This window comes from Eucyclogobius newberryi, unplaced genomic scaffold (assembly GCF_026437365.1).
Source record: "Eucyclogobius newberryi isolate DKJ021-1_F unplaced genomic scaffold, fEucNew1.0.hap1 SCAF_17, whole genome shotgun sequence".
NCBI lineage: Eukaryota > Metazoa > Chordata > Actinopteri > Gobiiformes > Gobiidae > Eucyclogobius > Eucyclogobius newberryi.
Window position 1 is genome coordinate 9,319,788 of NW_027315801.1, and position 27,441 is coordinate 9,347,228.

At 40.0% G+C, this 27,441-nt stretch overlaps 1 protein-coding gene across 1 annotated transcript in view; it reads right to left on the minus strand.

Moving 5' to 3' along the window:
• The window catches only part of LOC140362778 (cadherin-4-like), a 297,462-nt gene that overhangs the window by 159,173 nt on the left and 110,848 nt on the right, over positions 1–27,441 (minus strand). The window contains exon 3 of the mRNA XM_072448968.1: positions 8,339–8,362. Coding sequence (XP_072305069.1) covers positions 8,339–8,362 — 24 coding nt within the window. The remainder of the gene's footprint in view (positions 1–8,338; positions 8,363–27,441) is intronic.

Consider the following 27,441-nt stretch of genomic DNA (forward strand, 5'->3'; position numbering starts at 1 on the left):
TATTTGGCCCATATAAATGATCGGTCTGGACTGAGAATCACATTCCATTCCGGAAGCTTATTATCTAATTCTTAATGTCACGATTTCTTAATATTCACAATGTTTAAAACCAACTAATTAAAAACAGCTTTGAAATGTAAATGCCCCTTTCCTTCACATTGTTAAATAAATAATCAATGCTCTTGTGACTAAACACTCCCTGGAAATAAAATGATTCTGTGACATAAACAACCAACACTTTGAAACACTTAACATCCAACTGATTTTGCTTTTGGAATTGTCAAAATCATGTCTGAAAACTGTTCGGCAACACTGCCAATTTTTACATTAGGAAATCCAAAAAATAGGCTCTGATTGCGGCTTTTCTGCTGATGCATAAATTGTATGCAGTAAAGAGCAACAAGCGGGCCGTTTTATGTGTTTTACTTGTGAAGCATGTAGTTTCCCGTGTAAGTGGAGGCTGACAGGTAAATTAGCATGTGTGGCTAATGGGGCACAAAGCGGCCGAGCCCTTGAGGCACCATTTCACTCTGACGAACAGGCAGCTCGTTGACCCAGGCAGTGCCTCTGTCACTCTGTGCCTCAGTATTCAAGCTCACAAACAGTCGGCAGACAACACAACAACACAAACATGAACGGCTCAACAAAGACTGACTGAGGGTAAAGCAGCAAGAAGTATTACGATCAAATCTAAATTGCTATTTGAGAAGTCATCAATCGCAAATATTGCAGTTATTTATCTAACACAAATTCCTTTGCAAATACCCAAAATAATCTTTGTCTTATTATGTTAAAAAAAAAGCTGTTAACCCTGCAGTTTAGGCCTTCATAAAATGTTCTGAAATGTGAGCAGAATCCTACAATCAAAACTTTGCAAATGAAATAGTAGTTGCAGTGGTTGTCCAAAACGTTTCAGCTAGATATTTGTCCAAAATCGTTCAGCCCTAATACTTGGCCACACGGATATGATCAGAACTGTTGTAGACGTTAGTTTGGCTTTTACCTTGATCTAATAACAGTTGCTTTTAGTAGACATGAGAAACGGGGGCAAAGTGTGGATCACAGCAATGATGAAAAGTCTTCACAGAAAAGGAGGATGGAATAGTATTGACCAGTACATTATTATTTTTCTAGGCCTGTGTTTAAGTGCGTCAGAGTTAGTGCAATAACTGTTTTAAACTGTTTTTGTTTATAGAATGTGCTAAATAAATAGAGTTTGATTTTGAGTCCTCTATAGTCAAAAATCAATTAATGTACTGCAAAATGATGTAAACTTTGCCTGCCTTTAAGATTTATAATGGAATTTCACAGTTTGTAAGTGTGAAAAATAAAAACTGTAGAAATATAATATGTATAATTGCTTACAAATTTAAAACTGTAACTGTATGTTCACTCATGTTTTAACAAACAAATTCTGCCAATCATAACCAGGAGTTTGACATGTTTTACTATGTAGCATCGTTTGCCATCAGCTTATCAAGGGAGGTGTAAATCTCTAGAGACACTAACTTCTTTCCTCACCTTTCTCTAGTCTATAGCCAGATTGCTTGTGGAAAACGAGCAATTTGTTTTTCTTCCAATCACTTTACCACGTGCACCCTCAGTGCCAGCTTTCAGTCATAAATCAACACCTTTCCTTCCCGGAGTGGGAGGAGTGGTAATGCATGAGCGCTGTGACTGTGCCTATGCATAAATGCTCTGTGTGGTTGCTTCGTGCAGAGAAAGCCGTAGAGGGTATTAGCTAACATCGTTGTGTGTGTGTCTCGCCTGGTATCGCTGTCTGAACGTTTCATCTAATCATTAAACGCTGACAGGCTTCACAGAGCACTGCCACTGATCCGCGGTGCCATAATACGCGCCTGACTTCATTAGCTCTGTTAGAGCTAAGCTGCTTTAGCCTCACTCACGCCCGGCTTAACCTGCGCCACCATAAATTCTAGCTGGAGCACAGATAGGAAACAAGGGAGTAAAGGTGAGACAAAGAAAGAGGGACATGCAAGTGTTTAAAGAAGGGGTTAAGGGGACACGGCACCATGAAAGGAGCAGGGTGGAGACTGGGAGGCGTGTGAAACAGAACTTAAGTGCTCTTTGAATTACACCTCAAACAGTCTATTCACTTGTGTTTCAATCATTCAGTTATTACTAAAGTCAATCGACAGGGAAATTATTGAGGAGAGAAATTCCAACACAAGTCATTTAAACCCCATCAAACATAGCACTATGTGAAAGTTATGTAGGTATAATATTGTTAGAACAGCTTGAAGGTATTTGCCATTCTGAAAAAAACATAATAGAATACATATTTTGTTTACAGGTGTAAAAACAGGAAAACAGGTCTTGTGGTGCACGGTGAAGAGAGAATTTCAATCAAACTAGCAGAAGTGGGATCAAGTCCTTAATTTGTGAGTCTCATTTAAGTCTCAAATCTTTCTTTCAAGTCCAAGTCAAGTTTGGGTGGACCAAAATGGCGCTCCCCAGAGGGCGACACTGCAGAGCTCTAAGACTTGCTTCTTTTCTGCTTCTTTTTGGCTTTAATTTGCCATGTTGCAAGTGGTAAAAGAGCAGACAGCCTCAGGACCAACACCACACACTTTCATAACAGTGAGACTGACGGAAAATAAGGTGCAGATCACTTTGAGTACAATATTGCTATATCTATATTGCTACCTCATCACACTGTGCAAAATCTAATATTTATCTGCATGATTTTTACAAAGTTGTATGCCTCAATGCTACTTGAATAATCTATTATGTTTCAATCTCATAGAAACGGAATGCGTATATTTCTTGAACGTCAAATGCACTTTTAAAACTGTCCTGAGTCCTACGCTCAAGTTAAAAAGTCACAGATGTAGATTTGGGGAGTTTCTACCTCTAAAAGTACATTCATCGCCTGTATAGAAAAGACTGTTTTCTTAATACATATAGTTCTTTGAAGAGAAAAATCAAGTTGTCTCAAGGACCCCCAGTCAATTCCCAAGTCACTGGCATTCAAGTCCAAGTCGAGTTCCAATTAGAAGTCAATTTGATCAAGTCTCCAGTCGTAAAAATAGTGACTCAAATCAGACAGAAGTCCCAGTCGTGTCTTGCAAGTTTTACACCTCTGCAAACTAGACCCTAAACTAGATCTCAGAGTTATAAAGACATTGCGAGAGACAGCCGATACCTTGGTAGAGATTATTTTAATTTTACAGCTTGAATTTACAGCCTTTCACACAGTCCTGTTTGTATTACTGTACCTCCAAATTTATGTCCCCACGTTTTAAGGTTTAAACACCTAGCGATATGCAGACACACTTTCTCCCTGAGCGCCTCCTCTCGGTCCCCTCCCGTCTCTCGCTGGTGCCGCGGTGGTTTTGGCTTCAGTCCGCCCACAGGCCCTGGTAAATTTATTGCCGGCATTTTGAAAATGAAATTAGAGGGACGTCTTCTGGACACTGTTTTTCCAGCGCGGGGCCCATAAATATAGTTCATTTGGCAGAGGAGAGGAGGAGTAGCGGCGGTGTGCAGGTGTGGGTAAAGAATGTGGGAGCAGGGGCACATGAGGATGTTCCACACAACTACTGAACCACAGAATAAGGTCACATCTTAATGACGGCCTTAATCATGACACAGAGGAACAGGAAAGGTTATCCATGATGTCTCGACCCCAAAGCATTAACCATACACTGCAGTTGCACTAATTGGTTGACATGCCGCCTTTCGTTGTACTTGTGTGATAATCTTCAAATCAACATAAACATACACACGGAAATGATTCATGATGTGTTTAATCGCTGGACAATAGATATGTCGACAAGTGTTTGTATTGTATTGTGTTTAGGGATGCATACCTAAACCCACGTTCAGGTTCAAGTCCGGATTCGAATCCAGAGGTTTAGGTTCAGGTCCGGACCTAATGAGTCCGGACCTAAACCATGTCATATTTGCATAATGTTACAACAGCATAACACAAGCTACTTGGCTCAATTAAGTTGAAGACACTTGAACAAGGACGACTATCAAACACAAGGCTTAACTGCAGATTGAAATAAACTCAACTTGTCTGGTTTATTCACTGTTTTTAACAGAAGTTACAACTTACAAATCACAAGCTACGAGCTAAGACTCAACTCAACAACAAGAGCATGTTGAGTATTGTTGACAGGGTCAGTCTGGGTCAAGGGTCAAAGCAGCTGTTTCATCTGATACAATGTTTTGCCTTTAGACACATTTCCACTCTTTTATTTTGCAGATCCATTGGCATCAAAAGTCAGGTAAAATCCTTCAAAACAGACAATACACCAGTGTAAATAATTAAGTCACAGTGTAAAATAACAGAGTTACAAAAACTAGCATAAAAGTCAACTTGAATCACTATAAAGCAATCAACTTAGCAGTATCAAAAGTAGAATATGAACACATCAAAAAAATACATCATATTAGCAGCATTAAACACCAGACCATATTTAACAACTGTAGAATATAAATACAAAATACTATTACAAAATATAAACTCCAATTAATGAATGCAGCAATTAAGCAATATTACTTTGACTTTACTTTGTATTTACTTAATGCCAAATACATCACACCACAACATAACACTTAAAGGTGGTATGGACAATTTTTTTCAGCAAATTTTTTATCATATTTCCTCGTGGCGTGGATAAATCATTTGTCCTGCCACGTATCAATCATAAAACGCACCTACCGCTCACCTGCAGCCGCGTCAGGCTCGTCCCCACATTTCCGCGTGCCTAAGCGCATGGATCTATCATAGATCGCCGTTCCCTCAGTGTACGGCGCAAAATGAAGACGGAGAAAGACAGTTCGAGCTGACGCAGAAGTGGACAGAAATCTACAGGAGACGAGAGATGCGATGCGCTCTGTTGCGCTAATAAACAAACGCACGTGTGTGTTGTATCAGTCCGCACGGGGGAGTGCGCATGCGCACTTCCACCTGCGTTCTCAAATCAAATTTAAGTTATATATACACGGCTCCGCGCAGCTCGACACGTACGAGGCGCTCCCGTCTCTCGCATCTTTAAACTTATTTTGCCGGCTTCAACTTATGCCCGGAAGACGCGTGCGTCGCTAATTAGGGTCCGTGTGCGCTATTGACAGCGGCGCATGGCAGTGTTTACATCTTTTCCAGCGCGAATTTTGCGATCAATGGAAGGGTTAAGATGGTCTAGATTCTAGAACAAAAAGGATATAGTATTTGAGCGCTATATTTTATATGAGTCCAGAACCGAATCTCCGGGGTTTCGTTTTTTTTGGACCTGAACCGAAACGTTTTTACAAGTCCAGATCCGGTCCATCATAGCGGTACGCTATTAGTTGAGGTTTAATAATCACAAATGCAGAAATATCACTTTATACCAGGGATCACCACGCTACTGGACTAAATGATTAAAATAAGTTTGATTGAATATAATTGTGTCTTATGAATACAAAAACAACCTGCCTTCAGTACCAATTTCCTGAGTACAAACAAGACAATCAATGCCATATATCAAATGTGTTCCTCCACTTTGAATTCTGCTCCAAACCACAGAGGATTGGCTGCGGACCCCTCAATTAAAAAGCCCCAACTGACGATCAGAAATGCACAGCCCTGACTATAAACATCACATCTTGAAAAAAAACTTGACATGTTAGTTCAAATTTCTATTATCTATTGAAGTTTATGTCCTGGACCAAAGCCATCCACAACTCAGACAACACGGACAGGACAGTTTTCGCTCCAGATTGCCAGTCTATATCACCAAAGACAATCAATGATTCTGTTGCGACGAAAATGCGACGAAAAATGTAATCCAAAAGAAAGACCTCCAAAGTGTGTAGGGGACATGGACACACAGTGGTCCTCTGTCGCGATCGCTCCTTCACTGTCAGCAACAACATGGCCTTATTTATGTGGGCCTCATTGAGAAACATATGCGTGTGCGGCTGCCGGAGGGATGATGTACGCTGTGCCAGCCTGCGCTCCTTCCACACATTCATCAGAGTGTGAGGAGAGAGGAGTACATCACTTACCTTTATAGGACCATCTGACAGCATTGTACAGCGCCCGGCCATCACAGAGCACCCACAACACTTAGGGTGCAGCGGGAGTTTGGCGTGTGTCACCCACAAACAGCTTTGAGCGAGTGTTGTTAATAAACATACATAAATTAACAAATATCCTTCGCTTTTCTGATGGACTCATTTCTTGTTCTTCTTCTTACTTTTTTAGTACTACACATTTTTCTGAAAATTAAGCGTTTGTCAGAGCAAGATTAATTAAACAATGCAAAACAAATACAACGGCAGACATAATATAGTAAACAAAACGAAAATAGACAAAAAAGGGTATAAGCTGAGATGAAAAATTAATTTTACTGGCATTTAACTAATATTTTTTTTAACGTTTTAACCTGTTTCTGTTGGCTCGTCATTGAAATACTCCAAAAATAAATTTTAGCAATACCGCCCAGCTATATTCATATGAAACAGATGGTATGGATTTACATTATTGTACAATTTCATACAAATAATCATTTTCCCAGACCTAAGAATCTTGATCATCTGAGGTTCAAGTGGAACCATTGTCTTCAAGTGGAGTCATTTACTAATGTCGATAGTTTTACTAGACCCCACACAAATACAGTTCTTTAGGGTGCACAATATAGCCGGAGTAAGTAAAGGTACAACAGCACGTACGCAGGAGCATGTGATCAGCAAACACTGACTTGGGAGAGAGGAAAGCTCCACCGGTACAACCCAGAACAGCCTCCTTACATCTGGTTAGTGTGTTGTCTGTCTGGCCCTATTACCTTGTAGGGTCTCAAACTACAGGTATTCAGTTTATGATTAAGGGAGATTTCTTAGCAGAAACGAGACAAGACGGGGCACCAGGGTAAAACCCAAAGAGCGTGGAGCGGTGTGGCGGCGAAGGCAGCGGCGTGCTGCGACGTCCTTGAAGCGGGCGGCGGCCGTGGAGCGAGGCGTCGCGTGGAGCGGCGAAGGCAGCGGCGTGCTGTAAGGTCCTTGGCGCCGGTGGCAACGGAGGCGATGTCCGGGAGTTCCTTAGCGGTAGAACGCTTTAGCGGCGTGTTAGCTCCTCACGCGGCCTTTACTCAGATGAGAACGTAGCGCTGATCCACATAAACGCCGTAGATTACTTCAAAAAGAAAAGAAACGAAGTAGCAAAGATAGTCTCAGTCCGGTTTAGCGCTTGAGCTTAGTTCCAGGTGGTTCCAGGTGGTTTCAGGTGGTTTCAGAGTCCAGGGCTGGCATGGCCTTGTCGACCACGTGTTGGACGGATTATCGTTGAGACAAAGGAAAAAGGTGAACGGCTCGTCCGTGGAGACGGCTTTCAAGAGAAAAGACAAAAGCTTGAACACAAAGGGGATGAGAAGAGAAGAGAAGAGTTTCTAGCTTGGAGCGTCCTTTTGATACCTGGCCCGCAGGGCATGCTGGGAGCGAAAGGGGCGGGCGCTACTGCGCAGACTTCCCGTTTAACATTTCCTGGCCGAGAAAATAAAGCTGGAGTAACGTAAATAATGGCAAAACATTTAAACCCTGTTTTAACATTTACATGTTGAACACTTTTGGGCAGTTTGTACACATTATTTCTTGAGGTAGATACATTTTACATCTTCTTTCACCTGTGATGGGCGCTTGAGTTAAAGCATTGGGAATATAAACCTTAAACAGTGGAAAAATACGTAACACAAGGTGAAACATGCGGTGTATGGAGTTGATTCAGACGAACATTCATGGCATAATCACATAAAACATGGTTTTCATTGGGGCATCCTCCTGAAAGTCACTGGGGAGAAGGTCTGTTATCACAAAAGTCACAGCAGCTCCCTGCGGTGAGGGAGAGAGGGAGAACGAAAACCCCCAATGTTCAAAGAGAGATTTTCTGTTATCTGGCCGTGGAATGTCCATCTCCATTCCCCTACAACCTTCCAACATGAAAACCGCACTCAGGTAGACACTACACATCCCCTTAACAAGATCTCTCCCCTAAGACTCACTATGCAAAACAATGGCCTCCTCCACATCCTCATATTAACATAAAACGTGTGCCATTATCCTGCGCATAACATCATAGGCGGCTGGCTGTCGATCACCCCGGTACTGAGAACTAATTTAACTGGGGTGACGGTGGGTGTGAGTGATTGACTTTGTAATCAGACAGATTGTTGTGTGGTAGAAACACAGAACGGCTCAATTTCAAATCAACATCAACAACGCCATGGAATAATTCTTATCTCATTAGCCAAAACGGCAAACATTCACAGCCACGCACACGACACAAGGAAGCCTGGGGTATCAGCGGGTGACTGATTGAGATGGGTCTTACCTTTGTGTGTTGTCAACATGGAATCTGTGAATAAAAGAGAAAGAACAATGTTAAAAGCTGACAGGTTGAACACAAGACCCAACACAAATGTGGGAGTTGACAGCAGTGGTTCAACTGTGATGAAGCATCACCCAGGAGGATGAGCAGACGGGAGGGGGTTGTAGAAGACCTGGGGGGTCTGTCATGTCACTTGTAACAGTACACAAGTCAGGATTAGGAACAAAGAATATGACTGCGCTGACTAGACATACAACTATCATTCAGCATTCATTGTCCTTGTGTTTTTAGTCAAATCTGAAGTCAACATTCTGATTTTGAGACGAAAGCTTCTGAGCTAGTACGACAAAAGCTGTGTTTTAGTTACCTAGTGGTTCTCAAACTGTGGTAACGGTGCTGCTGGTGGTTCATTTAGAGTAAACACCTCCATTTTGGTCCTTTTTTGGTCCTTTAATTAAGCCGTAGCGTAGTTTGAATCATATTTTTGGCCTGCTTTACTTGTTTAGACCTGGTAAAGTCCTGTTATAGGTTTAGATTACACTCAGGTAGTCAAACATTTTCTTAGTTCTGGCTTGGTATTTAAAGATCCACTGCTCTAATCATAAAAAAATCCACTAAAAGGGATTGGGATTATAAATGCACATGAAACCTTTTTCTGTCAAAAAAACATTCTACTGAAACAATTGTTAAAAATACTGAAACTAATTTATTTCAATGTATTTGTATCTAACATCGTACACCAAACAAAGTAACACTGCAATTTCATCTAATTGTCCTCTTTTTCACCAGCCCGTCATTAAATTTTATAAAACAGACTTGTCAATCTTCCTCTTGCTTTGTTCTTTTGCGTATAGTCCAAATCTTGTCTGGACTGGCCGTTTGCCTGAGATGCCCAAATGTCCACTGACAGCGGAGGGGAATAATTGAATCCGGGTGGATTTGTGGTGTGCTGGCCAGTGGAAGCGATAATCCAAAGCTTTGCCTAATTGCCAGAGGAAAGATGGCGCCCATTGTGTGTGGAGGTGCAGCATTTATCAAGGAGCAGCAGTTTACCGAGAGGGATTGGGCCAAGAACGACTTTTTGTTTCGTGAGGTGTTTCCATGAGGTTACGCAAATATTGTCCGTCTGCTTATTACATGGTCTTAATCTGAGTCGAGTCGAGGATTCATATAATTAGCTAAAGAAGGACTCTCACAGCTCAGCGCAGTCGGCCTTATCGCTCAGAATAATCCATGGTCCACTTCCTTTTCACCCCAAAAGGCTTACAGTGGTCTTTATTATTACGGGATAGAAGGATAGCCAGGGGAATGAGGAAGTATTAAGGAGCATGTCACCGCTACTGGTGCAAAGAAGTGCATACTCGGTTAACACTGAAGTACATTATTTTGCATCAAGTACGTTTTAACATTTAACATTTTATCATTAACAATAATGACAGATAACGCAATTCCAGGTACTCAGGTTTACAATGAGATGATCCACGTCTCAGTCACGTTAAAAGCGGTATGGACGATTTTTCGGCGATTTGAGAACGCAGGCGGAAGTGCGCATGCGCACTCCCCCGTGCGGACTGATACAACACACACGTGCGTTTGTTTATTAGCGCAACGGAGCGCATCGCTCGTCTCCCGTAGAATTCTGTCCACTTCTGCGTCAGCTCGAACTGTCTTTCTCCGTCTTCATTTTGCCCCGTACACTGAGGGAACTATATTATGATAGATCTATGCGCTTAGGCACGCGGAAATGTGGGGACGAGCCTGACGCGGCTGCAGGTGAGCGGTAGGTGCGTTTTATGATTGATACGTGGCAGGACAAATGATTTATCCACGCCACGAGGAAATATGATAAAAAATTTGCTGAAAAAAATCGTCCATACCACCTTTTATGATGGTCAGTTACATCCGCTGCCACAGTTGCCCCGGGGCACACTAACAGAAACGTACATTCCACTTTGTTTTACTTTTTTCGGTTCTGAATATGGGCTTTCTTTTTATTCTTCTTTTGAATTGTCTTTCTTATTCAAAGCTTCGATAATATCCATGGAAATCAAATAACTTTGTAAATGCACAGGAACAGTAAACCAAAAAAGCTTTTAAATGACCACGTAGAGTACATTGAACTATAACTTTGATTGTATGTGTTTGAATGGTATACCGATTGGACAGACTTGAACAACCACACCTCCAGATCCAAGAGGCCCCATTTATAAGAAGTAATCATTACTGGAGCTTGCTCTCAGCGGGCAGTTACCGCTAACGCTGCCACCCACTGCTCCTCAAAGTTGCTGCATTTTGATTAAAAAGTTTAAATAGTTTAACACAGTGGATAACCATTCTACCCAAGCTCAGTGACGGTATAATTACAACGAATGAATAAAGGGCACATTGTTTTTGTAGATAATTATAATGACATGCTTTGCACAAATAATTGATTTCATGCTCTCGGATTGTCCATTGTACTTTCTACGCACTCTTTACATTTGATTATGGTCATTTGTGTAGTCTTTGTGTAGAAGGAGTTTTTAATTGGGGAGGAAGGGCAACCTTAAAGAGTCAGTTAACTTTCAGAACTCTGGAGTGTTTCTTAAAGTTAGAGTTTGTGCTGGTGTCAGTTTGAGAGAAGCATCCATCAATGTTTGGTGTGTTTGTTCATAAATCATGTGGAGCCTGGACACCAAATTCCACCCATTTTATCCTTTATTTCATATATTTTAAGTTGTGACAGTTCCTAAAACAGCAAGCTCCTCATCATACTCATACTTATACTCCTAATACTTATTTTTGGCCATGGTAAAGATGTATTTATATTGATAAACTATCCACCACAGATGAGTGATGTTTTTTCTCAAACAAGTTTACTTAATTATTTAGTGTCATCGTCAATCAGACCAAACAATGCCTTCTGTCCTCACTTGCACTTCAGCGTTTGTCGTGTGTAAAATATTGAAAGCGCACACTCACAAGAGGCTCAGACAACATGAAAAATGAGGCTCAAGCTGAAGATTCATTTCACTCTAATGCTCTTGTATGACAAATTACAAAATAGTTCCCAAACAGAGGAATCTGCTGTGTTGCATAAACTGACAAATATTTAGTATCATGACTGTCACTTCCTTATTTATCAAAACTTGTGTGCACAGTTTGGCAAATCCGGCCCATCTGCCTCATGCGTGAGCTTTAAAATATAGGACAGTAAATGTGAGCCAAGTCCCAGTTTGATTGAACATCCTTGTTGTGACCAACGAGCTGCTCTCCAGAGATAATGAATATCTATAGGAAGCATTAGCAGATTAAACAATGACTAATAGCTTTAGCTTGTTTGTAATGAAACGGTGGATGTGGAACGCTTGGTCTTATGTTGAGTTTCTCCAAGATCAAGTTCAAAAATGTATGAACATCAAAAAAGACTCTAATCACGTCCCAAAACGCCTTCAACTGACTGAATTTGTAATGTGTAAAAAAATAAAGTCCTTGTTGTTTTGCAGAGTCAATTAGAAGGAGAATCCGTTATTGCCAATGTCAGTGAACAAAATGCACAATGAATAGAGGAAACAACGTGAAACAAAGAACTAAAAAGCGCCTCAGATGCTTTTATTTTGACTGCTTTCTACATTTTTTTTAAATTCACTTTGCAAGTATTTTTTACTTCTGTGTTGCTTGGCCTCATCCACAAAAACCACATTTGTTTGCTATTTTTGCCGCACGCTAGAAGTGCGCATTGTTTGTTTCATTCCCCAACAACTTGCAATAGTACAAAATATAATACAGATAAGATATTCAAGAAGTGTTAGTCTGTATTATTGTAAAACAGATTGAAGTACAAAAACATACATAAGAGCACCACAGAGCGAGGGCATTAAGCTTGGCAACATTATTATTGACCTTTAATTAACCTGCAAAGTCCCACTGAGATTATGAATCTCTTTCAGGAGAGTCCTGGAGAGGAGCCTATTGTACCAGAGAACCAGGAGGAAACCACAGACCTCCACACAGAAATGCTCCATATGGGATCGATCCCAGGACCTCTAAACATACAAAAAACAGAACTTAGACAAGACACAGTGAGCGAAAATAAAAACTAAAAATACAAGTACAGAACATTCACTGAAATAAAATTACAGCACATTTAATCCAACATAAAAGTCCCTCTTTGTCAAATAAATCATTAACATGCGTCTATTAAGAGGAATAACCACTTGAGATGAGTTTTCTTTTCGAACAGGTCCAGCAGCAGTCAGATTCAGTTCGGTGTGCGTCAACCATTTCTTTGTAATGTCCTTTTTTTCTGCCACCAGAAGTATGTTCCAAAGATATCCATTTATTGAGTCCGTGTCGGGAGTTCCCAAATACATAGTTCTGAAGTCCAGAGCTGAATTAAATGAATCTGTACTTTTTATACAGTGAAATATTTAAGGTAAAGCAAGGACATGTCCATGGAGAAAAGCAGGTGATGGTGCATCTTCAAAGGCATTTACAGTGTTTAAAAGTATACTTAAATACATTGCCATCAAATATTCAAATATCACATTTATTTCTCACATTGAGGAGCTGTAGTGCAGCACCTGCAGTGAAACATCAGATAGTACAACTTAAAGGAAGAGACAAAATGTACTTTAATGAGCATCTTTCCTAAACATTAGTTTCCTCATTTAGATGAATTGCATGTTTAAGTAATCCAGTATATCCTGCGACTGAGGAACCACCAATGAGCAAATATTAGTGATTTGTGGACATTCTTGCATCAAAGGTTCTTGGCCCATGTTTTGCTTTAATCGGTACAAATGGCCCATGTATCTATGCGGGAAAACCCCTTTCTGAACTTCTTGCTACATTATACATCACAACGTGATTGAATTAGACGGCTATTGGAAACCTGTCTCACTCTGGCCTTTTAAAGTTGTGGCCTCGGAGCGCTCGCCTTCTGGGAACGTTTTTAATTACAGCCAGAAATTGTCTTCGATTTTTATCCCCATCATGAAGTGCAAAGAATCCTTACAGCTAATCATCGCTTCATCAAGATAAATGAAAAGCATATCATTACAGAGGAGAGCGGCGATTGGGCGCACGCGAAGCATCAGAACGCACTCGTTTATATGTACGTTGATCCAAATGCAGCTGTTGCACGCCATTAATCACTATTGATATCGCATCTCAGTAATGTAATTAGGATGAATCCGCACACTCGAGCTGTTCGTCGCTTAATCACTCCCATTGGTGGACATTGACTGCTCATCACTTATATTTATGAACTCCTGGGAGAAAAGACACGGCGATGAAGCGAGAACCAGCCAGTTCTGATGACAGAGCTGACCGTCCTCGACAACAGCAACATCAATCAGACAAAATGAAGTATTTTTGTGGGTGCTCACTTCACAGTAAATGTCAGGTATGTAATAACATGCAGTAATGAGTAAGATATTTGCATGTTTTTTAGTAAGTAAATCTATGTAGGCTAGAAGTCAGTAATGGGTCAATGGAGAAATTGCTTGTTTGAGGACAAGGAAGTGTCTAAATAATAATAATTAAAACAAAAAATAAAATAATAAAATAAAATACATTTGCATCCTGAAATGTATGTGTAAATTATTTTACTATTTTACTTTATTTATTGTTTTGGTATAATCCGGTCAAACCGTGTTGTAAAAAATGAAATGTCTCTTTAGTGATGCAAATATATTTTCAAGCACACATAATCAGCTGTGCACCATACATTGCTCAATAACAAAGCAACAATAATGCCATAACAGTTTATCTAAAACAAAGAGAGATGAAAACATTGATTTGTCTTAATTGTTCAAATAACATGTTTTCTATTAAAAACAACACACGTACTAATCAAGGACATCTCAACAGCATCATCTAACTCAGATGGAGGTGAAAGTCTCGTGCTAATGAATGAGATTGTTACTTTAAAAGCACGAGCCCATGCTGTCAGTGGAACAAGAACAGTGCCGTGTTTGAATTAGCTGAGCCTGGCGCGGGCTCACGTGCTCTCAGCAGCGTGAGGACGGCTGCCTGCCTGCTCATTATGTACTAATGAGTTGTCTATTAATGAAAATGGAAAGCATTTATTCTGCAAGCACAAAGGGTTCAGCTGGATTAATTACTGCACTACAGCAACAAAATGAAAACAGAAAGTGCCACATCACTCCTGTGTGGCACATTAGGCTGTTATCAAGGACGGCCGGATGCAACTGCAACTACAAAGTCAAGTCTTAAGATGAACGGAAGAGCTGGAAGTATAATGGATTTAACAAGGGTTTAGTTCAAACGGACCTCGTTACTCTGCGACCAGCTGACCCCTGTCCAGGTGTGCCCCGCCCAAAGTGTGATGGGGTCCAGTCATCTGCGACCCTAGTTCAAATGAAGACAAAATGTTATATCATGACTTTCTTAGAGCTGTGTGGCCATGTTGTGAGTTACAGCTTTCTGGTCCTTCTGAACGTTAAGCTAGAAATAGACTGACGATTGAGCGATATATCGGGCCAATATTTGCACTCTTTAACAAATCGGCCTCAAATCTGCCACAGAGGTCGATACTTTATTTGGGCCGGCCTTCAGCAGCATGAAGAATATGTATAAATCTCAGTTTTAACACTTTAGTGCAAAGAGTGTAGTGCCCAAAAAGTGACTGCACTGGCCTCTCAACCAAATTGTAGTAAAACAGGTTTGTAGATGAATTTGTAGCAAATTCAAAAGAGATTATCGACCATCAGCTGCTCTGGATTCTAACTCATTTATATCAGCATCTCTAGTCACAACTACATATCAATATACATGTAAATGGAAGTGAAACTATTTCCCTTGCGGTAACTGTGCGAGCCTCAGCACTGCAGTTTGCTGTTCATCCAGTAATAATGCACGTAATTGGAGGTTGTACTTGAATAATAGCAACAAAAAATAACAGCAGGCATAAGTGACAGTATGCGTGTGTATAGTATTGGCCAATATTATGCAAAAAAGGCAAAAGCTCTTGAAAAGCACTAAAATTATTCTTTATTATTATACATCAAAAACAAAATATACAGACAAACCAGCGTGGTTTTCCGCATATATGACTTTGATGCACAGCACGTGTTTATGCTTTTACTGAACTTTTATGGGTGGAGGAGGATTATGGCTGGTTGGATAGTATTTTCATTTTGGCCGATGTTTATGCAGACTCAGTTTAGCTGTATCTTTTTTCTGGATTTTAACCTTGCCACATTTTCTTGTGGTTAACGTGTTTTCCTGGACCGAGGAGGATTATGAGCTGATCATGTCTTCAACACGGACAACAGACTGACGTGGATTTACACACAGCGCGCAGACTTTGTGTTTGTGGGTGGATATAAGGACAACTCTACACCTTCAGTTCTTCTTTATCTGTAAGCTGATAAACTGGGATTTGTTTGGGTCAGTGTAGGTTATGTTAAAACATTGTGGTGTTTGTGCAGAATGCTCAGTCGTGCACACCTGCACTGTTAAATATGTGTTGTTTATTTATTTACTGATTGACCAGATTCATTTAAAGCCAAGGCATCGAAAGCTGGCACCCAAACCTCCCGTCTGCTCGAGACTCGAGCCGAGTCTGATGGCAGAACACGGGGAGAGTTTTCTTAAAAGGCAGATGGTGTGAAAACATAGTTCACAAATAAACAGTTAAATTACACCACGCACGTGCACAAAACTTGACTAAAATGCAAATGGTTTTGGTGGCTTGAGCCCTGCGTTTTGAGTGATATTGTAATATTGCGGTTACCGCGGCAGTCCTACATGTAAATAACACGTGGCTTCAAATGCCCATCTTAACAACCTTTTCAATAGCGTTCTCTCGCTGTTCTATCAGTATATTGTTTGAACTAAAGGGAGATGTAAATAATGAGTATTCATTTGATTTCCTTAAACCATGTAGAAGCATGTCGGTGTAATCCCTCATTCGTCCAGGCGCGTTCCATTGTAGAAAAAGCTTCGGTTGTAGTCATCTGAACTCAGTTAGAAAAATTAGACATTTCGACTCTCATCCAAGAGTCATTGTCAATAATAGTCATTGTCGACCTAAATTCTTTTATTGACAATGACTCTTGGATGAGAGTCGAAACGTCTAATTTTTCTAACTGAGTACAACTACAACTGAAGCTTTTTCTACCATGTAGAAACATGTTCTTTATTAAGTCTCATTAGAAATTACTGAAGCACCACTTTTATGATAAAAACACTAAATAGTGAATTGCTTATACTTCTTTCTAATGGGAAGTTAAATGCTGGAGTCCTTGGGGAGCTCCAGGCTGCTGCAGTGGTCTGGCCTCAGCTCCTGGTTCTTAATCGGATATTAGAGTTTGGAAAGTGAGGTCATCTGGCTTCATGTGTGGCCATAGGGACAGCAGACCTATTTAACCATCAGCTTTATTTGGAGCAGCGTTTAGAGAGCACTGGAGACAAGGGAGAAAAGGGTACGCTATCATGCACAGAACTGTATAGTGGCCTTACCTTAAATAAAGAAGAAGCACTTTGATAAATGATTACAAAACACAGCATTTGAATGTAATCAAGTGTCCTCTAGGATTAAAGAACAACAAAAAGGGGTAAAGCAACAATAAGAGCTTCTTTTGTTTGCACCAGACTGACCATTGAGACTGATGCAGAGATAAGAACAATGCTTTAAAATGTACCTTTCAATTCAATTTAGGCATATTCAATTAATGTCCAAACATCAGAATGGACCATGTCTGTCTTTTCTTCTCTGTCTCTGGTCTGTCTGCCTGAGAAGTGAGGCGAGTGTACATGACAACTGTCCTCCTCCAACATGACAGGACTCTGAAATGACCTTCACTTTGGACGGCTCCATCATGGCTGCCATCAAAAGATCCAACAAAGCAGGAAAAAGGTTAAAGCCATTGTTCTCTTCATCATCATCTGTTGTAGTCACTCATCACAGTGGACTGTCCATTCTCTATAATTGTACATTTGCTGTGTTTAATTTGGTTTCATGCATTGCAAGTACAGGGATAGGACAAATCCACATGCCACAGGACAATCATTTATTAACACTAGGACTCCCAGAGTGAAAACTACTAGAACTCCCATTCAAACCAATGGCATTCTGAGGGGAGTAACTGCCATAGGATGTTTTAAGGTAGTGGTTGGTTAAAGTGGCATCACATGTGGTTACCGTGGCAGCATGTATGCCAGGCTCAACGTGCAGCCTGCCACAGTGTCGTGAGTTCAAATCCCGACTCAGACGATTTACTGCAATCCGACCTGCCCCACGAGACAACCTGTGCATCACTACAATGGAACTTATTTTTGTGTCAATATCTCATGTTACAAGCTAACACTCACTTGATTAGCACAAACTCAGGAGCAGATGAACCAGATGTGAAGACACAGACAGGTAAATACGCTCACACATATCAGTGACACACATGACACGTAAATCATTGAATCATTTGTATGGAGAAAAACAAGATTGCTCAAACATGCATGAATCAATCAAAAATATTTTTACCAGCTTATAAAAATAAAACAATGTCAAAATTATATATCAATCTCACCAACTCAAGCTTGTTTATTGATTTGTGGGATATGTGTCTCGTTCAACCACTATTAATGTACATATCAAATGTGTTCATTAAAAAAAAAAAAAGAAAACGCCCAACCCTTCTCAAATTTTATGTTAATGAGCACATAATTGCATAGTTTTTTTGTTTGATTACTTCTCAGAATCAAAATAAGGTTTATTGCCATTGTCAATGAAAAAAATTCACAAACAGTGACTCTTTAGCCTTTATAGCAATTAGCGGCAATATTATTATATAAATAGCTCCGTTAAATGTCTAGCCAATAGCCCAAAAAGCATAGTTTTCACTCCATCAACTTACACACCTGGGAAAGGCAGTATTATTCAAAACAAAGAAGGAATTTATCATTTTATGATCTTTCACTCAAATGGGAAGTTTTGAGAGAGTGCAGCTCCCTTGTCACACTCAGAGAAGTGCCCCGAGGCTGTCACAGAGCTTCAGTGGCTGCTGTGCCTGAATGTCTGATTCAGCACCAAGGACAGCTCCTCTGGCTGGAGATAGAGGGATCCACATCTCTGACTGCTTTAGCACATGTAGTTTTTCCCTATAGACTAACCAGCGCACACACAGTTTAATGTGGACATGTGGAAGGACACCAGGTATTAACAACCTGTGCAGTTTATAGCTTGGCCTGTCACGATTACAACAGAACATTATCATAATAGACAATAAGACTTTAAGCTTATAGATCTTATGATATACAATAATAATTTAATAATTTGTCAAACTAACGAAAGTAAAGCAAAAAATTAAGACATGATTTATATTATTTGACAGGACAGTTCCGAAAGTGATTATTAATTATACCCCCTGGTATAATTTGTTCACTTGTATTTGGCACATTCCATTTTTTTAATCAGTAGAGAAAAAAAAAATTAGCTTTACACTAGAATAAACCAAGTAAAAGGAAAACAAACAGCCATAATTTGAAGAAAGAAGTCCAGTGCTATAAACACTGCACTTCAACGAGTGACTGCAACATTATAAACAAAAAACATTAAATGGATGTTGTGCAAATAAATATTCAACACTTCCCAATGCTAAACAATAGCAACAGCTGCACACTGAAAACATTTATTACACTTTACCAAATCCAAAAAATACTTCAAAGTGTCCCCACAGTGTCTTGTGAAAACCACTTGTTTTTGTATTAAAACAACACCAAAGTAGAGGCTTTTAAGCTAATTATATTTTGTGTAAACTAACATGGCGGTGCAAAGTCAGTTCAATAATAACTGAGAGCCATTACAACACTGTCATTAACAGCTTCTGGAAATCAAATTAGCCCTCTCACATCGCTCTCTCATGGCAACAGGCTGAGAAGAAAGAGTCGGAAAGCGCCCTGCTGGTACTTTAAATTGCACACCAAAAATACTTAAATGTTGGTCAATTATTAGGTCAAGCTAGGGTTTCAGTATAGTTAGAAATGCATATTTTTCACAAATAAAAACACAAGGGAACTTTGGCGTTTGTGTTCTCTCACCGTATCTGAAGCTTGTTTCCTCAATCAAACTAAAATGTCTTGTATTTAAATGTGTCTTTGTTCTCACATGGAAACTTGTTATCCAGCTAATCCTGTCCTGAATGTCCACACTATTCCTCACACTGGGCACTAAATAGTGGTCACGTCATTATTAGTGCTGTCCGAAAGTCCAGCAGGTGAAAAAGTACACAAGTGCACAAGTAATTTCCCACAATGCACCCTGAAAATGATGGGTCATAAAATATATATATATATATATATATATATTTATTATTATTTGTCATGAAGTGTTTATGCAGTGACCTGGGGGTTGTGAAAAAACATATTAAGGTGGTTACTTTGTATTTAGCAAAAAAAAATATCTCGGAAATTACTAAATAAATGAGTTTGATGCAAAATAAATGACATAAGATAAGATAAGATAAGATGTTCCTTTATTGTCCCACATGGGGAAATTTCATTGGTGCAACGCAGGTAGATCCAGAGGTAGATACAGAAGAACAGATCACTTATAGGAAGTCTGAAAAACACTTTCAGTAGAAGATCTCCTATAAATAAATAAAAACTCCCATAGACAAATAAATAAATAAATACATAAATACCATTGCATGTGATCACGACAGTAATTGCACATGAATATGGGTTCAGTATATTCATAATATGAATATACTGAACCCATTCTGCATCCACAATTCCAGCTCTGGGGAAAGGCCTTGCTGTCTGTCTGTATTGTCATCAATGTCAGAATGCATAGTGGCAAACCTGCTGCCAATCACAAAATGGCAGCAATATTAGGATAAGCATAACCTCAGTCTCATCTATACTGTATCTCTGTGTGTGATATCTGTTTTCACCAGTCCTCTTGCACCTTTCCTGTACATTGTTCTAGCGTGTGGTTTGCTCGGCTGCCTGTTCTCCCAGCGTAGCTCTTACGCAGCAGACGGGAGGGTAATGAGGAGGCAAATATGATTAAAACCATCTCCTCAGGCTGCATAGACTTGCCATTAAACCAGGGACAGTGGTTTAATGGCAAGTGAAATCCATCACTCTCTCACTCCCACTGCGAGCAGCAGAGGAGCCACTGTGGGCGCTATTGAGCCCCCAAACACCCAGTCTCACTTCTCTCTCAAACATCACTTACTCTCCAGGAGGGGCTCTCTTTATCAAACATCTGCCACCAAAGCCCTTGCCACAGGTCTGCTATGGAGAGATGCGAGAGATCAGGCAAAAAACACTTTACACAACGATTCTATACGTTTAGTTACTGAAACAGAACAATGCCTATAAGGGCAAATGGCCATTTCTAAAGCTTACAGATGTGTTTTGTTTATGTTTGATTGTACGAGAAGTCTAGCAGAAGTCTGCAGTGTTGGGCAAGTTCATTCAAAAAAGTAATAAGTTAACTGTTAATTCTCCCCAAAAGTAATTTAGTAACTGCATTATTGAATGGTTAAAGTAACTTGTTACCAAATAATGTAACAGTTAAACAGTTAATCTCCAAAAGTACACCCACCACTGATTATTCAAGTGAAATATTTGTTAATTTCTGCCTTATCAAACCCTGAAACTCTCCAACTGTTACAAGCAGCGTTGTTGTTATAGTTATAAGCGATTCTCCTCCAGCCACGATCTGTTTAGGGATATTCTCAAAATGGGTTGAAGCTGAAAAGACATATTTTTTTTCGTCTCTCTCATCACAAAGAGTCGCACAATAATGATGAATATCAATAAATGCCACACATATGATACATATTCTTTATATTCTCTATATTGTCTCGTGTGTGTCGGAAACTCATAGTCAAATAACAAGCCGCATTATATTGGCAATAACTCTAATGACGTGAATGCAGAGAAAAGAGTAATTAGTTTCATTACTCATTACTGATAAAAAAAAAATAACGCAGTTAGTGACTTAATCATATTTAAACATCATTATTCCCCATACTGGCAACTCAGTAATGCACATTTTATCTTTTCAAATATTATAAGATTTTGACAAATAATGCTGAATTTAGTGGTTATTTTTGAGGATTTTCTTTCTGGAACAAATATTTACTTACAGAGCCTGGTGGGAAATGCATCACTTTGCGATGCATTATTTACTTTGAAAATGTAAGTGGTAAATTAACTTACTATTACACTGACCTCTGCCTTGCCTACTGTAACTCAATCTATTAATTCAGTGATACATAAAAAAAAAAAAAAATCCCACTTGTCGCTTTGCTTATTTGAAGGTGCAATAGAGAGTCAGTTTTATGGTAATTTGTCACGTTTAATGTTTGTCAATGAGGGTGAAATGTCAGAATTATGTTGAGCTAACTCCTGTTGAAGCTCAAATGGAGCAACAAAATTGATAAATGACAATTTAGGTGGCATTAAACTGACATGAACCTGCTTGAGTGCTTTGGAAAATGCCGCTCTATCTGTTTTACGCACAGAATAATAGGGAGAGTACATCAGAAAAACAAAACATCCGTGAGTGGCACAAGGATGGTGAAAATGCTTTGGTGATGCCAGAATGATTTTCCCCTTGGAGATTAAACAATAAAAAGCACCAGAGCAGTTTTAAGTAATCCCAAAACCATAGAGTTTCAGTGCTGAATATTCCTGTAGCTACATAAAATAATTACATCTCACTCAATATTCATTATGTAATGCTAGATGACTCCGAGTGCAGCGTTTGATCAGATCTGTTGCTCTGGTAGACCTCACACCAACATTGGGCTAAGTCTGATAGTGCAGGCATTTAATAGTGAGCTCCAGAAATGACTATAGGGACACAGAGATGAGAGGCGGATAAATAGCAGATCTTTATGTTTGATGACAGTGAAAGATTCTCTCATCTTCCCGGGACTAGACCATCACCATATATATGCAGCACACAGAGCCACACTGCAGCCGCCAGTTACAATTTAATCTTCTCACTCAAGCATTGCATTGCCTGTCCAACCATGCATATCTCGCCATCTCCTTTCCCATTTCTCCCCGCACTTGGCAGAGAATTTTAATTTCATGTGTGCACTTATACCCATGGCAACACTCTACATTTGGGAGAGCGCTGTCGGTACTTCCTGATGCTGTTTCCATAGCGATGTGACAGAACATTACTCCTGCGCTGATGGATTGGAAACTCGCATGGCGGACGCGATGACACGCAGATCAACTCCTCTGACGGCGGTGATAACTTTCTCCTTGTGAGTCCAGAGATACTTTCGCTATTTTCAAAACCTGCTGCCTCTGAAAATGGCTTGGTTGGTCTGTTTGGTTGGGAGACAGGGGGAGAAACGTGCAAAATCCACACAGAAAGGCCCAGGTTGGCTCTGGAGTCGGACTAGAAACATTCTTGCTATGAAACGTGCTAGACACTCTTTTGGATAGAGCACAGGATTGTGTAGTCATGTATATATATCTTGTTGTCTTGGCTGGTGTGGTAGATCTGGGCTATTGCTCTGGCCATTGGTACGATTTCGAGATATCAGCCACTTCAGTTATGTTCCAGTGGTACATCCCATGAAGGGGCTTGTCCTCCCATGATAGTCCCTCCTCCAGCACCTCATCCTCACATCATCTGTTGAGGCCTTGTCCTCGATCTGATCTTCATCTCTTGATCTTTGATGTTTTATCCTGAATAGTGGCTCTCACACTCGCTAGTCCACGACCTCCTTCCTTACGGTGAGACTTTTCCCTCGTTCTCCATTTAAACCAATGGAATTCCCGCTGGACCGGAAGTTCGATTACAATGGAAGTGGTGATCACGTGGGAAAAGAGGGGAAAGTGGGTGAGGGGGAATAAGGTGCAGTAATCTTTCATATACAGTGCACGTTTGTAGTTAATTCTATGAGCCATTCCTATGATCCATTTTGTGCCATACTTCAATCACAAAATTGTACACATGCATTTTGAGCACATTGGGATAATTAGTCTGATTTAATTTTATAATAACTCGAAAGAAAGTTTCACATATTCTGCGATACATTCCCCGTGATATTTATTAAAGGTTGAATGGACGATTTTTTTGGCCCAAATCTAAGTCTTATTTCCTCGTGGCGTGGACTGCCGATTAGTCCTGCCAAGTATCAATCATAAAACACACCTACCGCTCACCTGCAGCCGCGTGCGGTTTGTCCCTACGTTTCCGCGTGTCTAGGCGCATTGATCTATCATAATATAGTTCCCTCAGTGTACGGGACAAAATGAAGACGGAGAAAGACAGTTCGAGCTGACTCAGATGTAGACAGAAATCTACGGGAGACGAGAGATGCGATGCGATCCATCGCGCTAATAAACAAACGGACCTGTGTGTTGTATCAGTCTGCACGGGGGAGTGCGCATGCGCACTTCCGCCTGCGTTCTCAAATCGCAGAAAAATCGTCCATTGCGCCTTTAATAATTGATTAATAATACTCAGACTCGTCCATGCCAATATTGACCCTTTCAAAACCACACCAAAAACTCATCTAAAAATTTAAATTAGGAAACGCGTAGGAAGAACTAGATATGTTAGCATTCATCAGACTGTCCTGATCTCAACCTATCCACAGTCTGGGACGAATCTATCATTACTCATTCTGCAAATGCTATTTAAATTGCATTAATTATTACAAGGCATACTTGATGCTAAGGGGCACTAACTGGAAGTCCTCCACTCTTGGTCCTGCCTGTTCCTTTTGAAGTGGTAATGGACTCAAAGTGTGTGTCATTTCCTGCAGATATCTGGATGTGCAAGGGGGGGCACACACCTGCAAGCTGGATAAGGTGCTGGTACTTTAGGGGCTATCCTGAAGGCACGAGCAAGCCGGGTGCCCGCTATCTCTCACCTGATAAAGGAGCAGATGTGCCAGTGAAGTGGGAAAAGTGATAATACCAAACGCATGACAAGATTAGCAGGCATGAGCCACACTGTAGAGGCTATGTGCAGTTAGCAGTCACTGTGCTGATTAGAGCCAGAGCAGAGGAGTACACAGCAGCCCTCCGAGGTATAAAACGTGTGCAGGAGCATGTGGTGCATAAGGAAACCAGGAAAAATGTTAACTGTACAAAGTATGTTCCTGTTAAAGGATCGAAGCAGCATGGTAAATATACTGGTGTCACTCTCCAGAATACTATAGAACACAGTACTGTATATCTCTTGTACAAGTCACCAGCCTGGAAAAAACTGAGCACTTTGCGCCAATGTCTAATACATTTAAAACAGTGGCTCAGGACAGTACAGTGCTCTACAGAATGTAATGGGTGGTGGATTGAAATCTGTTTGGCCGTTTCGCCTGTATGATTATTTGTCAAAGAGGCCTTTGGTGCGAAAGTGTGGATGTGTTATGGTATTTTTTGTGACGACTCCACGGAAAAAGCAGAAACTAGCGATATACATACAGTACATTTCAAAGGATTTCAAACTAAAACACTCGCTTTTAATAAAACAAAAAATGGTCTCCTTTGTTCAGCATGTTGAAGGTACTGTCTCTCCTTTGTAATCAGCCCACTTATCTGGCAACAATCCCCTCCAGCTTCTACTTTTAAATGTTAATAACTGCTTTAATAGCAGTCATAAAATTGTAACTTGGCTTTCACTTTTGAGTGTACTCATAAGGTTGTATCAGGCTGCAGAGAAAAATGCCACTAGTCCAACTCATTACACCATTAAACTAAAACAGTTTAAGTACTTAAAGGTGCACAATGTAACTTTTATGGTGGAATGTACATCACCTGCTTGTCTTATCAAGATAGGAAAATGATCAACAAACTATTACAAACCTTTTATTGCCAGAAAAACATGCATTATTACTACGAGCACAGCCACATCACCTGTTTGTCTCCTTGGAAATAGCTACGTTTAATGCCATACTGTGGAAGCGTCTAGGAAAAGCAATAACATCACAAGCGATCCACTATATATATCATGCCGAACAAAAGCATAACTGGATGCTTGAAAATGTAAGAAAACACAAAAGGAAACATAACTAAGAGTGTAATTAATTGGATGGTGTCCATTGTCTTTATAAAATGTTGGAGAAAGTGCGCAGTTCTAAATACGGACACCAGATTCTTATATTGAGTCTTCTTCGGAAACAACAAACTTTATTGCGCATGGGTGGCAACAGTCTTCTTGTACTTTTTTACAGTTTTGCTCTTACTTTTTGGACTGTTTGTCAACTTAAGTGCTTCCCTGGAACAAAAGTCAAACAAACATCCATTTCCAAAACTTTCCCCAATGTATTGCCAAGATATATCTCCAGCAATAAAAAATAAGTTTACAATACAACACATTTTGCCAAAAATCTGAGTTATGAAAAACAATGAATGGCCAGCACTGGTGGTATTGTGTGGCTTGGGAAAGTGTGTAGGGAACTGTTATGTAGGCAGCTAAGAGGATGGATGGTAGCCTCTGTGTCCTCTAAAGTCTCCTGTACAGGCCAAAGCAGAGTTCACCTTCATCTATCAGACACGTAAGGGCGCCCACTATAACTCATCTTTACCTACACCTCCAGATACAGAGAGGGAGAAGAGGAAGCAGAGAGGCGTGTCCATTTAAAGGGTTTAGGTAACATCAATGGACTACTTTTGAACAATTCACAAACACAATTGGCCCAAGCACGTTTAACTGTTTGTTTTGTCGAATTGGGAATTGGTGCTTTTCTTACTGATGGAGACATTAACGTCATTGTGCACCTACAATCACACATTCACAAAAGAAGAAAGGCTGAACTAACAACACTGCCTGTTGCAAGGGTCAAATCACTCCGCTTCAGTTAGCGCTAGTAACTGACACACTATAGCACAATAGTATGAGCTATTATGTTAAAAGACATATATCACATATTATCCATTGCTATTTGTATTGTTATTGTCCTTAAACCATGCTCTTTGGCACCTTTACTTAGATATCTCATGTTTTAGAAACATTTTAAAAAATAAGGTGAGATAAACCAATGCTAGCTTTCCAAGACATGGTAATTCAGACACACAGTTGTAATGATTGTGATTAAATGGCAGAAATGTTCAGAATGAGTCTGGAGATTATTTATTGACTTAAAAACATTACAGAAGAATTCAGAATGGAGTGTTTTTTACCCTAAGAGAGGAGAGGACTTTCTAAATAGGATTCATCAAACTAGCGTGAACGAAGCTAAAAGCAACTGCAGACGTGTTTTTGATGCTTTGATGATTAATGTGTTTAAAAGCACATATTTTCCATGAAATGTGTCCTTTAACATGGTTTCTCCTTAATAATAGTGTTGTATTGGAGTAATCCTATATTAGCCTTCCTCTAATTCAGACTCTAGGTCAAACAAAACAGTTGCAAACAGAAATCCACTGCTTGTTAAGGTGAAATGTTAAGAAGTAGTGACAGATAATCAGTTCTGCTTTTTAGAACGGGAAGTTATCTTAGATCAAAATGTCAGCTTACTTCAAACAAAATGTTAAATAATGACATACATTATGTAACAGTTTATCGCTAAAAAAGCATCGTCTATCTTAAGAAGATTATATTCAAAATGTCTAAACTGAAAAGAGCTTTACCCGTTGTTTGTGACTTGTATCCTGACTTGCCCTCACAAACAAAGAGAGCTGTGTGTGTGTCTGTGGCTGTATTGGATTAGCGGAGGACACTCTGTCTGTCTTTATTGCAGAGGTCCTTGTCGATTCAAGTTGCTGATAAATTGATTATGTCTCAAGGCCACCTGCTGGGCGCCGTCTGGCCACAATCAAACTCAATAGCAAATCAATAATGCATAAATGGGTTATCATAGGCCATATTGACCTTTGCTGGACAAAAAAATAAAACATGAACTTGATTATAAAAAAGACAACAATCTTTGCTTTAAAATGTTCTGGTGCTTTTATAACGGCTGCTTTTTAGGTTTGGTTATAACTTATGGCTTATTCATTTTATGCTTTGTGGTCTTCTGACCATTTGCGATGTGCCAGGTAGAGGAAGTTGAAATTCAACCAGGAACATTTTATTTCCAATTCCGTTGTGTTCCGTACCAAGTCTCAAGCTCCACCCCTGAGCATTACCATGGAGCTCACCCCACTAATAACTGATTTAATACTTAAAAGAGCTA